At 42.6% G+C, this 17,545-nt stretch overlaps 2 protein-coding genes across 2 annotated transcripts; both read right to left on the bottom strand.

The window, feature by feature from the left end:
- Window positions 1-2,205: 2,205 nt before the first annotated feature.
- LOC107494935 (uncharacterized) lies at window positions 2,206-4,827 on the bottom strand. The gene has a single exon (XM_016115979.3). It carries the CDS (start codon window positions 4,825-4,827, stop codon window positions 2,206-2,208), a length of 2,622 nt encoding a protein of 873 aa, XP_015971465.3.
- A 10,436-nt stretch (window positions 4,828-15,263) lies between these two features.
- LOC107494936 (uncharacterized) lies at window positions 15,264-17,201 on the bottom strand. Its single transcript, XM_016115980.1, has one exon. It carries the CDS (start codon window positions 17,199-17,201, stop codon window positions 15,264-15,266), a length of 1,938 nt encoding a protein of 645 aa, XP_015971466.1.
- Between the last annotated feature and the right edge of the window lie 344 nt (window positions 17,202-17,545).

Below are 17,545 nucleotides of genomic sequence, written 5' to 3'. Positions count from 1 at the left end.
GCAGCCGCCCTCTCTTCGGTTATTTTTCTCTTTGTTTCAAGCTAAAGGGGTTAATCGAGGTCTCTGGGTTAATCTAAGTAGTTACCCCTGTCGCACTATTTTTGGCCTCTACAAGTCTTCTTTTAAGGACTTTAAAACCATGTATGTTAAAGTGAGGAGTGTACCCGAGGAGTTTCCTTTTTATCTAAATGAGTTTCTTGTTGAGAAGTTCCCTTTATCTTGGTGTTCCGAGCCTGTGCAAGCTTTAGACGTGGATGATAGGTCAGTTGATGATCAACTTGTGATGGAGTTTCTGTTTGAGAAGTTGGGCCCAAAGGGGTTGCTATCTGTGTCCGAATTGTTAAAATGGGATTCCGATAGAGAGGCGGTTCTGAGATATCTAGGTAAATTAGTTTTTTTGCTTAGTTGTTGTTTTGTCCTTGTTTGTTCTTACTTTGTTGGCTTTTCGGTGCAGGTGAGAAGGTGCCTACGATTACTACTGCTGGTTTGAAGTTATTCTTCAATCAGCGGAAGAAAGCTGAGAAGGAGAGCTCGGCTACTCATGCTGACAAAGGCCCTGTGATTCAGCCCGAGGCTGCTCTTAAGTCTAAACGAAAGAGGGGTTTCGCGAAAGAAAAGATTGCCGAGGCTTTCCTAAAGGAAGGGGAGTCTTCCGTGGAGCTTCAGCGAGTGGAGTCTGCCTATGAGTCTCAAAAAAGACTGCATGGCTATTCGGAAGATGTTCATTGTCGTTCATTGTGGGAAAAACTGTATCATTTTTCTGTCATGGCTGATGAGCTTTGTTGCTTCCCGGATGATATGAAGATGGTCGAGGATGTCGGCCGTGTAGGAGTGAGCCGTTTTATGCAGGTGAGGGTTGTATTTTGTCTTAGTGTGCGTTTGTTATATTGTGTTGATGTTCTTTGTTTTTGTTTTAGGTGATTGGTGCACGTATGGTAGCTATTGGTCGTGCTCAAGAGCTAGTTTTTGATAGAGAACACAAGTCTGCTCTGGATGTTGCCGAGCTGTCCTTGGCTTTGGAGAAAAAGGAGAAGACTATTATGGAATTGTCCTCCTCGTTGAAGTCGAAAGAGACCAAGCTTGCTGAGGAAAAACGTCTTCACCTTTCTTATGCAGAGGAGATGAAGACTGTTAAGGCTGACAATGATCGCTTGGGGTCAAGGGTGAAGGAGTTGCAGACTGAGGTTTATGAGTCATATGCACAAGGCTTTGAGTGCGCTGTTTCTCAAGTGCGGGTGTTGTTTCCTGGGTCAGATGCGGACATGCTTGATGCAACTAAAGTGGTTGTGAACGGGCAGCTTGTGGATGATGGTGTTGTTGCTTCAGATGATAGCGAGGAGTCTAGTATTGGCGATAAGGCAGATTAGACTGTCAGTTCATACTTTCTTTTGTAAGCTCTGTGCATGGTGTATTGGTTTCTGAACTTGTGACTGTTTTTGTTTTGAACAATCTTCTAGTTTTATCGTTTGGCAGTGGTATTTTGGCCTCCGAGCAGCTCGGTTTGGCAATGACTGTTTTAATTTTATTAAATATGATATTTCTACATCGTAATGAGAATCATATGTTGTGCCGCGATTGCGATTATGTGTGTGTTTGCGTTGATGATAGTTGCAACTGTTTCTTGATTGTTTGGTAAAGAGAGCAGTAGCTCCAATATAAGGGTTATAGTAGAGTGATCCCTTAGGACTTGTTTAAATAGTTTGACGTTTGTTGTATTTACATGTGCTTCTCCGAGTATTATTATCGGTATGCGCGCGTTGTTCTCCGAGTATAAAGCTCGGATTAATTTTAAATGTTCATTTGTTGGAATGCATGGTAGGGACCAATGTAAAAAATATGTTAGTTTGTACTTGTCCGAGTATTATGCTCGGCATGCGCATTTTGAATTCCGAGTATGAAGCTCGGATTAGTTTGTTCATTGGGAAAAGCTTTGACTTGCTTTGGTGGAGGTTTTCCGAGGAATAAGCTCGGCTCGTGATGTTAGGGTTCCGAGGATTATGCTCGGATAATTTGAAGTGTTTACTAACTGAAATGTATGTTAACTGCCAAAATGAGAACTATTTTGATTGCACATTAAGTTGTATGGGTATAATGATTTGTTGCGTCCGGTCTCATTAAAACCCTTTCCAAGTAAAACCCTTGCGTTTTGGGAAAAAACCTTCGGAGGGAAAAAGAGTACCATCATTCGCTATTATACAGACTATGTCATGACTGATATTCCCTTAGAGAGGAGACGTTCCATGTTCTTGGAAGTTGTTCTCCTCTAAGGGTTTCTAATTTGTAAGCCCCATTTCCGAGGTTTTGAAGGACTCGGAAAGGTCCTTCCCAATTTGCCGCTAATTTGCCATGTGATGAAGGTTTCCGAGCATCTTCTGTTCGTCTGAGTATGAGGTCTCCATTGTTGAAAGATCTGTATACTACTCTTTTGTTGTGTCTTCGCTCTAGGTATTGTTTTCTGGCTCGTTGATTTAGGGCAGAAATGTCCCTTTCTTCTTCTACAAGGTCCAATTTGGTTGTTCGAGCTTGTTGATTATTTGGTTGATTATAGAGCTCGGTTCTTAATGTTGGGATGCTGACCTCTACTGGTATGAGCGCTTTTGCGCCATATACCAATTTGAAGGGAGTTTCCCCTGTGGCAGATTGAATGCTGGTGTTGTAACTCCATAGGATTTCTGGAATGAGATCGGCCCACTCTCCTTTAGCTTTGCCGAGCTTTTTCTTTAACCCCTGCAAGATAATTCTGTTAGCTGATTCAACTTGTCCGTTAGTTTGTGGGTGCTCTACTGAGCTGAAGCGATGTTTGATGTTAAAATTTGTCAGAAAGGTGGCGAGCTTATGGTCTGTAAATTGTCTTCCGTTATCCGAGATTATTTCTCTTGGGATACCGAATCTGCATATGATATTTTTCCATAGAAAAGATTGCACTTTTTCTGCTGTTATGTGTGCTAGTGGTTGTGCTTCTATCCACTTAGAGAAATAGTCAATTGATACTAAGAGGAACTTTACCTGGCCTGGCGCTTTCGGAAAGGGTCCGAGGATGTCCAATCCCCACCTATCGAAAGGCCAGCTTACCTCTATGGTATGGAGCTCCTCGGCTGGGGTCTCTGAGAGGGTGGCGTGCTTTTGACAATTATCGCATGCTTTGACTTTATTGATGCAGTCCCGTTTTATCGTCGGCCAATAATATCCTGTTCGCAGAATCTTTGCTGCTAATGCTCGGCCGCCGATATGGTTGCCACAGACTCCTTCATGCGTTTCAGCCATAACTTCCTCGGCCTCCTTATTGCTGATGCACTTGAGTAGTGGTTGTGAATGTCCTCGTCTGTATAGGGTGTTTCCGAGCACTGTATAGAAACTTGCTTTTCTTCTGAAGAGCGGCAAGTTTGGCTCATCATTTGGAATGGTGCCTGCATTGATGTATTCGAAAAAAGGTGTTCGCCAATCTGGGACCTGTGTGATACTCAAAATTGTATCCTGTTCAAAACTTGGTTTGTCAAGTGTTAGCTGGGACAGTGCCGATGTGTTTTCGGCTTGCCGAGTTGTAGCTAACTTAGATAACACATCGGCCCTGGTGTTTTGTTCTCGGTTTACATGGATAATATCAAATTCTTTAAATTTTGAAATTAGATCCTTTGTTATGAGCCAATATTTCTCTAACAAAGGATCTTTTACCTGGAATTCGCCCTTTATTTGATGTACCACTAGTGAAGAGTCGCAGTAAGCTGTTATTCGAGGTATTTGTAGTTGTAGGGCGAGCTTTAGTCCAGTAAGTAGGGCTTCGTATTCCGCCTGATTGTTGCTTGCGTTGAAGCGGAACTGCAGTGATTGCTCGGCCACCACTTTGTTTCCTTCCTTGAGTAGTATCCCAACTCCACTGCCTTCTTTGTTGGACGCTCCACCCACATGTATGCTCCAACTGACTTCTGTATTATGTGTGTCATTGGTCATCTCTGATATAAAGTCGGCTAGCACCTGTGACTTCAGTGTTTTCCTTGATTCGTACTGAATGTCGAACTCGAAGAGCTCGACCGACCATTTTATTAATCTGCCGGCGAGCTTGGGTCTTGTTAGTATTTGCCTTAGTGGTTGGTCCGTTTGTACTATGATTGTGTGGCTCTGGAAACAGTGCCACAGTCTTCTTGCTGTTGTGATTAGTGCTAGTGCCAGTTGTTCTATCCTCGGGTACCGTGTTTCTGTTGGTTGTAGCACCCTACTGATGAAGTATACTGGGCTTTGCTTTCTTCCTGTTTCTGTTACTAAAGCCGAGCTTATAGCATGGTTAGATACTGATAAATATAAGTACAATGGTTTACCTGTCTCCGGCCTTTGGAGAATTGGTGGTGATGTTAAGAGCTGCTTGAGTTGAGTAAAGGAGTTCTCACATTCGTCTGTCCATGCAAATTTCTTGCCTTTGGAGAATGTTTGGAAAAAATGATAAGATCGTTTTGCCACTGCCGGTAGAAAACGTGACAGGGCAGCAATTCGCCCTGCTAGTTGCTGGACTTCTTTCAGTGTCTTTGGGCTTGTCATGTTCAGTACGGCCTTGCACTTTTTCGGGTTGGCCTCAATGCCTCGAGATGTTAACATGAATCCGAGGAACTTCCCTCCTTGCACTCCGAATGCACACGTGTCTGGGTTGAGTCTCATGTTATATGCTCGGAGTTGTTTGAAGATTTCTACTAAGTCGTCGCAGTGTGACCCCTGCATAGGTGTTTTTGTCACCATATCGTCTACGTAGACCTCCATATTGCGGCCTATCTGGTGCTGGAATACTTTGTCCATTAGCCTTTGATATGTCGCACCTGCATTCTTTAGGCCAAAGGGCATTACCTTGTAACAAAAATTCCCATGTTCTGTTATAAAAGTTGTTTTGCTTTGTGATAAACCCCAATTTGACGGTTTATCGTGTATTGATTTTGATAACCTTTTCTCGCATTTAACCTATGAATTGGCATGGTTTTGTAATCTCTCCCGTATTTGTGCCTAAGTGTAAAAACATGCTTTTTAAGCCTTATTTGGATAAATTCTAATTTCTCCTTGATTCCATAAGATGCCTTGATGTGTTTGCTAGTAATTCTAGGATTGAAATAGGCTAGGCATGGATCAAAGGATCAAGGAAGGAAGCATGCAATTGGAGAGAAGCACAAAAGACAAGAGAATTAATCTCAGCCAAGCACGCGCACGCGCACAAGGCGCTCGCGTGCACATTGCAGAATCGGCCAGGGACGCGCACGCGTACCGTGCGCGCACGCGCCGATGGTGGCACATGACTTCATTAATGCAACACGTGCCTGGCGATTTGAGAGGGTTTCTGAACCCATTTTTAGCGCCATTTGCTAGGAGAAAGGAATAAAAGGATGAAGGTTTAAGGGGAAGACATGAGGAGATGTTAGAACGAATTAGTCATAGTTTTAGTTTTAGAGTTAGTTTTAGAGAGAGAAGCTCTCACTTCTCTCTAGAATTAGGATTAGGTTTAGGTTAATCTCCCTCTTAGATCTAGATTTAATTCATGCTTTGATTCACTTTTCATTTACCAATTCTTAATCTTCTCTTCTTCCTCTTCCTAGTTATGTGCTTTAATAATTGTAATTCTGTTGGAGTTTAGTATAATTTTTGTTCCTCTTGGCTTAAGTAGAGTAATTAGTGACTCTTGAGTTATCTAATTCCCTTGTTGATTGATAATTAGAAGTTGCTAATTGATTTGAACGCCTCTAAAGCTAGTCTTTCCTTTAGGAGTTGATTAGGACTTGAGGGATCAAATTAATTCATCCACTTGACTTTCCTCCATGGTTAGAGGTTGACTAAGTGGTAGCAATGAACAATTCTCATCACAAATGAGAAGGACAACTAGGATAGGACTTCTAATTCTCATAACTTGCCAAGAGCCTTTTATAGTTGTTAGTTTATTTTCATTGCCATTTACTTTTCATGCTTCTTATCAAAACCCCAAAATAACTCACAACCAATAACAAGACACTTTATTGTAATTCCTAGGGAGAACGACCCGATGTTCAATACTTCGGTTTATAAATTTTAGGGGTTTGTACTAGTGACAAACAATCTTTTGTATGAAAGGATTATTGTTGGTTTAGAAACTATACTTTACAACGAGATTTCATTAGTGAAATTCTAAACCGTCAAAAATTCAATCATCAAAATGGCGCCGTTGCCGGGGATTTGCAATGGTATTGTGTTATTGGTTATTGTACATATGTGAATAGTGTAAATATCTTGCTTTTTGCTTTATTTGCTAGTCGTAGAATTTTATTTTCTCTTTCCACCATGAATTCTCACTTTGGCTATGAGTTTGGTTTTAATTATGTTGTAGGTAATGAGAGCTTCAATGAGGATGTGTATCAAGGATGGAACAATCAAAGGTGGGAGAAGCCATATGCATATGATCAATCTTCATGGCAACAACCTCCACCAATGCACTATGAAGAAGAGCCATTTTATGATGCATATCAATCCAATGGCTATGGTGAATCACCGTGTGACTTTCAAGAACCACCACCATATGCCTATGAATCTCATCCTCAACATGAACCTCAACCATACTCACAAGCCTTTCCACATCAAGCACCTTCCTATAATCCATATCCACCATATGACCAATCATTCATGCCATATTCTTATGACGATTATGAGCAAGAACCTTTAGAACCACCACAACCCTATCAAGATTACTCCCAAGAACCGCCTCAATACACACAATCTCCACAACCTTATCAAGAAGAACCACCTTCCTACAATGAATTCTCTCTCCAAAATAATGAACCTTCCTACTCACCCCAAGCCCCAATAGACGATTCTCTCACTTTGTTACTTCAAGGACAAGAAGCCATGAAGCGGGATACACTCAAGTTTGTGACCAATTTGACCAAGGTGGTGCATACTTTAGCCCGCCAATGCTTGAATATTCAAGGTACTTCCGTGACCACATATGAAAGGTCAAAAGAAGAGCAAATCATGAAGGAGAAATTGGAAAATTCGGTGGAAAATGAGGAGTCAAATTTTGTGCTAGAACAATTGGAGGAGCCTATGATCATTGAAGAACAGGAAGAAGTGGTTGAAGATTTAGGAGATATTGAAAGTCCATAGGAATGTAGCATCATGGAGAACTCTTCCAAGAAGCTTGATATTGATGTTGAAGAGGGTGCGCAACCGCCAAGGCATATCATCGTTGGAGACTTAGAAGAGGCTTATCAAGAAATGGATTCAATCATGGATGAATTTCTCTCTATAATGGAATCCGCTCCCATTGGACACGAAGTTGAAATTATAAAAGAGTGGGCACAACCTCCCAAGGAAAACGAAAATGGCATGGTGTATATCGAAATTGAAGAATATGAAGAGGTTGATCAAGAGATGGATTCATTCATCAATGAATTCCTATCCAAAATTGAATCACCTCCTATTGGGCAAGATGAAATTCCTGAAGACAACGCCAAGCCAAGAGAAAAAAGGGAAAAGGTTGAAATTGAAGAAGCTCGCAAAGAGGTGGAAATACACAAAGACGAGCACAAGGAAGTAGACCTTGCATTGTCTAAGTGCGGGGAAGTCTCCTTCCCCAAGTCACCATCCAATACAACATTCAAGTGGGTAAAATTTCTACCCCTAAGCTTTACCTTCTCACTTGAATATGGTTTAATTGAAAATGATGGTCAACTTAGAGCTCTTTGTGGAACTAAAAGCAAAAATGAGTTGTGTAGTGGTTGCAAGTTAGGAATTAAGCTCATAAAGGTCAAAGCTTCAAGGTATAGGAACGATGATTGGAAGAACGTCATTTTACAAGGGTATCGAAGGAAGACTTGGTCTGTTAAAGAGAATTCTATATGTCAACCACCCGGAAAGAAAAAGTCTGGAGATCAAATTGAAGACGGGTGTGAAGATAAGATATGGGATCCCGGTTCGCTTTGTGAAGATCAACTATGGGACCTCATATCTTGGGTAGAACTTTGCCCAAGCTTGATGAAAATGGTTGGAAATTCTGTCAACCAATTGAGGTGCAAGGATCCTTGGAGATTCAAGGATGAGTACAAACATAAGCCACCATGACAATAAGCACCTCAAAATGTCCAACTTAAGGACTTAAACTAAAAGTGCTAGGTGGGAGACACCCCACCATGGTAAACTCTTTCCACCCTCTTTTAAATTTGCTTAATAAGTGATTTGAGTTACCATTGTAGGTAGATGTTTCACATAAATTTGTTTGTACAACTTAATTGTTAGCTTAGTCACATGTATGTTGTGTTTAGTAGTAGATGAATAATATCAAATTGCATTTTTGTGAATTGTATGATGGTTGATTGAATAAAGAGTTGTGAACAGTATGGGAAGCACCCAGCAAAATTTTTCTGAAAAAAAAGGGGGGGGGGTGGACGCGCGCGCACCATGTACGCGCACGCGTCCCTGTGCGGCTGCATCATCGCCCACGTACCAGAGAGTTGGGCTTCTCTTGGGCAAATATTATGCCCTGAGCCCAACATGTCCCACGCGGACGCGCACTACGTGCGTGCGCGCCGATTATGAGAACGTGGATGTTCGCGCGGACGCGCACCTGCCGCGTCCGCGTTGATTCGCTGCTGCGAGTTTTTGAGCCAAGCCCCAGAGAGTTGAGCCAGCTCTGGGCCATCCTTAAGCTCCTGGCCCAACTCAACTCACGCGAACGCGTACATGCCGCGTGCGCGTCCATATGCCAAGAGAAGAAAAGAACGCGAGCGCACGCATCGTGCTTGCGCGCCTTATGGTAAACTGCCACATATACGCGAACGCGTACATGCCGCGTGCGCACAGGTCTGGTAGCGCAACCTCCGGGCCATTTTCCAGAGAGTTAGGCCTGACTTGGGCCAACACTAAGCCCCTAGCCCAACTCCAAGCACGCGTGCGCGCATGGTACGCGCACGCGTCCTTGCCTATTTTGCTCATCCACGCTTAAGCGCGTTGTACGCGCACGCGTAGGACCCTAGACTCTTCAATGCACGCGGACGCGCAAGGTGTGCGCTCGCGTCGATTCAAAAGATGATAACCCTAACATGCGACGAGCGCACTCCTTCCCTCCCCATTTTCATTCTCTTCTTCTTCTTCCCCCATAACCACCACCACCTCTGCTTCACCGGTAACCACCACCACACGGCCGCCCCTTCTCTCACCATCACCCCACTCGTCCTCGTCCTCCCTCTCTTCTCCACTCAATCTCTCCTCCCTCCCTTCGGTCAAACGCCGCGGCCACCTTCTCCGCCGCCACCCCATCATCATTGCCGGCGATTCTCTCTCTCTTCCCCCACCTCACATTCGCCTATCACTCTCCTTCTATCACCACCGCCAGCTTCTTTTCCTTAGTCTCTTACCCCTCCGCAACACCACCGAACGGCCAACCCACTGCCGCCGGCTGTCCTCACCGCCACCATCCACGGCGGCGTAAACTCCTGCTGCTGCTGCTGCTACCCGTATCCTAGTTCCCCTCCCATTCCTCCCGGCTCCCAGGTTCCAGCTCCATTTCTGTTTGTTGTTCTGTTTTTCCTTTTTAATTGTCATTTCTGCTAGTTACTGTAATTGTCTATTAGTTAGTTTGAATTCAAATATTGTATGTTAGGATTAGATAGAATTATTTGCTGTTAGGTAGCTAGGACTGGATAGAGGATTCTAGGCCTGATAAGTGCTCCGTTTATGGTTATTCTCTGCTTGTTTAACTGATTGACAAGTGCCATGTTTGAGTTGCTCTGCGTGTATTCTGTGTTGCCTGGATGATATCTTGTGTTGCTTTGGCTAAATAATATTGCAATCATGATTATATGTGCCATTTTGCAATCCGGGAACGTCTAATTTTAAGCCGAACTGCTGCCCAATTTTCGAAAAATTTCTTTTTAATTCATTTTGCTCTCTATTATGAATTTGGGCTACCTTTCGTTATTTTCCGACTTCCGGGATTTGCATGATATGTTGTGACCATGATTCGTATGCTTGAAATGTGCATTTTTCATCATGCTACTAATTTTTAACTCCAATTTCTCTAACTCACTGCCCCTTTCTTTCCCAACTTGCATTCTAACTCTTTTAACCATTCTTTGAGTATTGATGCTGACATGCCTATTCTTTATGAATTTAATGAGCATTGACATCCTGAATATGCTTTCCTTGCTTTGTGCTACATGCTTTATTGCTTATATTCTATTATATTTCTTTTTCAGGATGTCGAAAAAAGGGAAAGCTATAGCCACTGCCTCTAAGAAAAGGAAACTCTCTACACCTTCTATTCCCTCCATCTACAAGCATTATGCTAAGAATCCTTTAAATGATGAGGAAAAAGAAAATCAGCAGTTACCTTCTACCGACCCTACCAAGTTTCCTAATCTCTACTATGAGCTTCGATTTTCCAAATATCGAACAACGAAGCTGAACATTGAAAAGAAATTGCTCTTCCCCAATAATGTCCGACAGTCCATTACTAGCCGGATCCTTGAGTTGGGCATAGACTTTGTTGACCGTAATTTGGGGGATATCAACATATCTTGGGTAAAGGAATTTTACTGCAACTTCTTCCGTCCAACTTTGGATTCGGTTCAGGTGAGGGGTAGAGAGGTTATGATTACTGAGACTGCTATAGAGGAGGCATTACAGTGTCGGCACATCCCTGATGACTTGTGTGCCCATCAGCAGGCCGAGTTGGCCATACACAGCATGACTTTTGACTACGAGGCACTGAGGAGTGTCATTGGCTTACCAGATGCCACATGGGTTATGGATGCCAATAATACCAAGCCTAAGGGGATGCTATTTGTTCACTTGACTAGAGAGGCCAGGACTTGGCAGATGATCTTTGCCCACTACGTCTTGCCTACCACTCATTTCTCTGAGATCCCCATGGAGATGCTTGTGCTGATTGGGTGTGTCATGGAAGGGAAGGATGTCTATTTTCCTAGGCTTATCCGGCAGTGCATGTGGCGGGCGCATATTCGTGGCCTACTTCCATTTCCTACTTTGGTCACGAGTATGGCTGCCCTAGCTGAGGTCCCTTGGCTGGACGATGATGTGACACCACCACCCCCTGATGTAGATGACAGGGAGGTTACTATTCCTTGGGGTGGTTGGGTACACGAGAGGCCGCCAGCTAGACGCCGTTCCAAGGCTAGGGCAGTAGTAGGGACAGCTAGACAGTCAACTCCTACATCAGCACCATCTTCCTCTGCTACAGCAGCTCCCTCATCATCGACAGTTCCACCAGCAGCACCTGAGCCTACCTACTTACTCGTCTAGCGTCTATTCCGGTTTTTGGAGCGAGAGAGACTCCATGTCAGACGACGCTTGGATCGGATGGACCAGGCACTCATTTCTCTGGGTGCTGAGTTACCTCCGCTTCCCGATTCTCCGGCCTCCGATGAGCAGGATCATCAGGAGGAGGATGCGGAGGCACCGACTCAGCAGGATGCCCCAGCCACCACAGAGCCCACACAGACTCATGCGGAGCCAGTTCCACAGCCTCAGCCAGATTCGGCACCTACCGTCGTCCCTTCCACTGATCCTCCAGCTTAGCATCGAGGACGATGCTTGATCTTAAGTGTGGGGAGGGAACCGGTGAACATTTTGGACACTTTCTTAGTTTTGCATATCTTTGTATATATTTTGATGCATTTTGAGTTTACTTTGGATACTTTTACTGCTTATTTTGGATGCTTATTGTGGATTTTAGATATTTTGATGCTTATGGATTTTTTTTAGATGTTTTAGATGATAGATTCCATATTTTTAGTTGGATTTTTCCTTATACATATCTTTCTTTTTAGTGTGTGGTTGTGAATAGAAATTGTACTTTGAATTGCAAACACTTAGTCACCCTTGTTGCATAAGAAATTGGTTATAAGTAGAAAAGAAAAGGGTGAACTAAGAAAATTTTTGAATTTTTCAATCACAACAATGCTTAGTCAAATATTGAAATTTTCCAAGAAATTTAATTATAGGGAATTAACCCAATTGATCGAAAGAAAATTTTTGGTGAAACTTGCTTGAATTCATACTTTGTGAATCATGTATTGAGCCTAGAACACAAGCTTGTGAGATTTGAGCCTATTGATGTGGTTACATTTTATAACCACTTATTTTCCATTCTTATGTGAAATTGCTCTCTTTCTATGATTGTGATCCTTGATTTGCTTGATTCTATATGTCCATTTATTTCTTGTATTCCTGCATTTGTATGATTGAGGCCATTATTTCATTAGCCTACTTACCCAAATAGCTTACCTTTTACTCCCCATTGTTAGCCAATTTTGAGCCTATGATTAACCAACTTATTCTTATTTTAACACATTACAAGCCCAAGGTGGAAAACCAATGAAAGTCCTTGTTTGGATCTTTGATTAGCCTAGGCTAGTGAGAGTGTTTATTATTCAAAGTTGGTGAGGCTTGGGAACATTGGATGGGATAAAAGGGGTAGTACACTTTCAGGTTAAGGAATTGGGTACATATTCATGTATTGATTAAATGTATAGACCTTATGCATTGATGTTCTTGTATATAGTTTGAAAAAGAAAAAAATTGAAAAGAAAAAAAAAGAGAAAAAAGGAGGAAATAAAAGTGAAAATGAGAAAAACAAAAGAAAAAGAAAGAAAAAATAATAAAGAGGGGACAAAATGCCCCAAAGTGAAGTCAATAAAAAGGGAATCAATGCATAGGTGTTATGAATCAAAGAAGAATGCATGAGTATGTAAGAAAAAAAAAGTAAAGAATGGGTAGTTAGAATAGTTTGAACTTGTATAGGTTATTATATAGTTAGGTGGGGAAGTCTATACTAATCAAAGATTCAAATCCTAGTCCACAAAATCATAAATGATCCTACCTTGACCCTAACCCCATTACAACCAAAATGAAAGACCTCATGATGAATGTATGCATGCATTGAATAGTGTTGATTGTTAGAAGAAAATCAAATTTTGGAAAGCTTGAATAGAAGAGAATTGAGTGAATTAACCCTTAAACACTTGAGTGAATAGAGCGGATACACATCCGGTGAGGGTTCAAAAGTTCAATTACATGTATTCACCCATATTATCCATATTCTTGCAAGTTTGAACTCTTTTTGATAATTCAATACAATTGTGGTTTGGACTTAATTCCTATTGCCCTAACTATTGTGCCTACGCATGTCTTTTGAGAATTGATATGTTTGAACTAAGCATTTGCATTTACTCTAGGTAGTTGCATTTAGATAGGACTCATATAGTTTAGTTGCATTCAATAAATGTCATGACCCTTAGTTCATTCTTATTTTAGCATGAGGACATGCTAAGGTTTAAGTGTGGGGAGGTTGATAAACCCCAATTTAACGGTTTATCGTGTATTGAATTTAGAGTATTTTGATAACCTTTTCTCGCATTTAACCTATGAATTGGCATGGTTTTGTAATCTCTCCCATATTTGTGCCTAAGTGTAAAAATATGCTTTTTAAGCCTTATTTGGATAAATTCTAATTTCTCCTTGATTCCATAAGATGCCTTGATGTGTTTGCTAGTAATTCTAGGATTGAAATAGGCTAGGCATGGATCAAAGGAGCAAGGAAGGAAGCATGCAATTGGAGAGAAGCACAAAAGACAAAAGAATTAATCTCAGCCAAGCACGCGCACGCGCACAAGGCGCTCGCGCGCACATTGTAGAATCGGCCAGGGACGCGCACGCGTACCGTGCGGACACGCGCCGATGGTGGCACATGACTTCATTAATGCAACACGTGCCTGGCGATTTGAGAGGGTTTCTGAACCCATTTTTGGCGCCATTTGCTAGGAGAAAGGAATAAAAGGATGAAGGTTTAAGGAGAAGACATGAGGAGATGTTAGAACGAATTAGTCATAGTTTTAGTTTTAGAGTTAGTTTTAGAGAGAGAAGCTCTCACTTCTCTCTAGAATTAGGATTAGGTTTAGGTTAATCTCCCTCTTAGATCTAGGTTTAATTCATGCTTTGATTTACTTTTCATTTACCAATTCTTAATCTTCTCCTCTCCCTCTTTCTAGTTATGTGCTTTAATAATTGTAATTCTCCATCTTGTTTTGGATAGATTGTTGTTCCTTTGTTTTCTTTCAATAATGCAATTTGAGGTAATTCATGATAATTGTGATTTCATTGATTGTTGTTGGTAATTCTTTGCAATAATTGTTGTTAGATTCTATTCCTCTTGTTGATTTACTATGTTTTCCTTTTATGCCTCCCAAGTGTTTGATGAAATGCTTGGTTGGAGTTTAGTATAGGTTTTGTTCCTCTTGGCCTAAGTAGAGTAATTAGTGACTCTTGAGTTATCTAATTCCCTTGTTGATTGATAATTAGAAGTTGCTAATTGATTTGAACGCCTCTAAAGCTAGTCTTTCCTTTAGGAGTTGATTAGGACTTGAGGGATCAAATTAATTCATCCACTTGACTTTCCTCCACGGTTAGAGGTTGACTAAGTGGTAGCAATGAACAATTCTCATCACAAATGAGAAGGACAACTAGGATAGGACTTCTAATTCTCATAACTTGCCAAGAGCCTTTTATAGTTGTTAGTTTATTTTCATTGCCATTTACTTTTCATGCTTCTTATCAAAACCCAAAATAACTCACAACCAATAACAAGACACTTTATTGTAATTCCTAGGGAGAATGACCCGAGGTTCAATACTTCGGTTTATAAATTTTAGGGGTTTGTACTAGTGACAAACAATCTTTTGTATGAAAGGATTATTGTTGGTTTAGAAACTATACTTTACAACGAGATTTCATTAGTGAAATTCTAAACCGTCAAAAATTCAATCATCACTTTGGTCTTCTGGGTGCATTAGAATCTCGTTATAGCCAGAGTATGCATCCATAAAACTCAAAGCTTTGATACCAGAGGCGTTATCAACTAATTTATCAATGCAAGGCAATGGGTATGCATCTTTAGGGCAAGCTTTATTTAAGTTTGTAAAGTCGACGCACATGCGCCATTTACCTGAGCTCTTCCTTACCATTACCACATTGGACAACCATGTGGTGAAGCGAATTTCTCTGATAAAACCTGCGTTGAGGAGCTTCTGGGTTTCTTCGAGTGCTGCTTGTTTTTTCTCCTCTCCGAGGTTCCTTTTCTTCTGTGCAACTGGTCGGACTGTTTTGTCAATTGCTAGCTTGTGGCAGATGACCTCTGGGTTTATTCTGGGCATGTCATCTGGTGTCCATGCGAAAAGGTCGGCGTTCTAACGCAGTAGGTGGATGAGTCTTGCTCGGTCTGCCCCTTCTAACGCTTCTCCAACATATGTGCATTATTTCTCGTCTGCCGTTAGTGTTACTTGTTGAAGGTTGTCCATCGGCCGAGGTCTTTCGCCGAGATCTTCCCTAGGGTCTAGGTCGGCTAGTGTCGCTGGGCTGGCAGACGTGTGGATTGCTTGAACCTGAGGCCGAGCTTCCTGTTTTGTTTGGACTGGTTTTAGACCAGCGTTGTAGCATTGTCGAGCTTCTTGATGATCGGCGTACACCGTAGCGATCTTGTTTTCCTGCACTGGAAACTTGACACACAGATGTAATGTGGACACCACCGCTCTGAATATATTCAGGGCGGGTCTCCCAAGTATAATATTGTAAGGGCTGTAACAGTTTACTATTAGGAATTGAATATCAATTGACTTTGACATAGGGATTTCTCCCATTGTGGTCTTTAGCCATATGTGTCCCATGATGGGGACTCTCTCTCCGGAGAACCCAATTAGCTCTCCGGAGGAAGGTTGTATCAATTTGTCAGATAATTTCATTTTTGTAAAGGTAGAGTAAAATAAAACATTAGCACTACTACCTGGATCTAATAGTGTCTTTCTTACCAACAGTTCTCCGACTTGGATTGAAATTACCATGGGGTCGTCGAGGTTAGGGCTTGCCGATCTGAAGTCTGCTTGGTTGAAGGATATTGTGACGTCTGGGTCTTTGTCCTTCTTTGGTTGTATGGTTCCTTCGATTGCTAGCATTGCTCTATAGCTTCGCTTCCTGGCCAAGCTTGTTTCTCCTCCACCTGCGAATCCCCCTGATATGTGGTTGATGACTCCTCTTGGCGGATCAGGAGGCGGCCTCTCTTTTTTGTCGTCGGCCATTGCTTGCTTATTCTCTACCCTGTCTGAGTTTCCTCTTCTGTTCTTCTGGGTCTCGATATATTTGTCTAGGAGCCCTTGGTGTGCTAGCCTTTCCAGGAGGTCCTTTGCAATGATGCAGTCATCCGTGGTGTGGCCGAACTTCCGGTGGAAAGCACAATGTTTTGTCTTGTCCACGAACCTTTGATCCTGGTAGTTCCCTGCTCGGACTGGTGGCTTTATGATTTTGGTGTTGAGGATTTCTCTGATGATGTTTTCTCTTCTGGTATTGAATCTGGTGTATGTGTTATACTTTGAAACGGGCTTGGAAGGTTTCTTATTGTCCCTGTTGCCTGGTGATCTGAAAGTTCTTTCTTCATCTCTCCGATGTGGTTGTTTGTCTGGTTTTTGGGCTTCTCGGAGTTCTTCGATCTCCATTTGTCCTGCCGCCCTTTCTCGGAATTCCTCAAGCGTCTTTGGCTTTGTTATAGCGATGGTCTCCCGAAATTTGCCGGGCCTGAGGCCGGCTTTCAGAGCGTGTAGGTGGACGGCCGGGTCCAAGTCCTGGATCTCCATAGTGGCATCCGCGAATCTGGTCATGTAGTCTTTCAGGCTCTCGTGCTGGACCTGTTTGATAGTGCCGAGATAGTTCGATCCATGTACGTAGATCCTTGACGCGGCAAAGTAATCGATGAATGATCTGGCAAGATCTTCGAAGGAGGAAATTGAACCTTCAGGGAGTTTAGAAAACCAGAGTAATGCAGCGCCGTCGAGGTAGGTGGGGAATGCTCGACAGAGGACGGGCTCATTCTTAGGGCCGTTGAAAAACATCATTGATTGGAACTTCTTTACGTGGGCTCGGGGGTCGCCGAACCCTTTGTATGGCTCCAGTGCGGTGGGGAGAGTAAAGTTTTTTGGCATCTGATAATTTGTGATCTCCTCGGAGAAGGGGTTGTCGATGGTGAGCTTTTCCTTTGGCGGGGCGATGTTTAAAGGGTCTATAGAACCTTGAGCCGAGTTTTTGGAGCTTTCTCCATTGTTCTGCGTCGACAGCTCAGCTATTCTTCGTACTTCTGCCTGAAGCTCGGCGATTCGAGCTAGGAGGTCATCCTGTGAGAGTTGTGGACTTTCCTTGTCAGCCATGTTCGAGGATCGGGAATCCTGCAAAATAGGGTAGAAGACTAAACAAAGGAAAAACTGGGGTTAGATGTACTCCGGCCCCACGGTGGGCGCCAAGTAGTTCGTCCGAACACTGGGGTGGCCGAGCTTAAGCGCTTCCGAGCAAGTCGTCACTGAAGAGGAAGAGCTTTACATCGGCCAAGATCAAACACCGCGGCGGGAATACCTGGACAAGATACTCCGACGCTCAAGTCAGTAGTGATTTTGAGTAAATGAGTTTAGAACAAAAAGTAAGAGACTGAGAGTGATAGAACCTGAGACCTAGCCGAGCATATTAGCTAGGTTTTATAGGAGTTGGTTTTTACCCG

Source organism: Arachis duranensis, chromosome 6 (assembly GCF_000817695.3).
Source record: "Arachis duranensis cultivar V14167 chromosome 6, aradu.V14167.gnm2.J7QH, whole genome shotgun sequence".
Taxonomy (NCBI): domain Eukaryota; kingdom Viridiplantae; phylum Streptophyta; class Magnoliopsida; order Fabales; family Fabaceae; genus Arachis; species Arachis duranensis.
This window is presented reverse-complemented; position numbering and strand designations above follow the sequence as displayed.

Excerpts from the sequence above, each read along its gene's own strand:
- LOC107494935 (XM_016115979.3), bottom strand. The coding sequence starts at position 4,827 with ATGCCCTTTGGCCTAAAGAATGCAGGTGCGACATATCAAAGGCTAATG.
- LOC107494936 (XM_016115980.1), bottom strand. The coding sequence starts at position 17,201 with ATGGCTGACAAGGAAAGTCCACAACTCTCACAGGATGACCTCCTAGCT.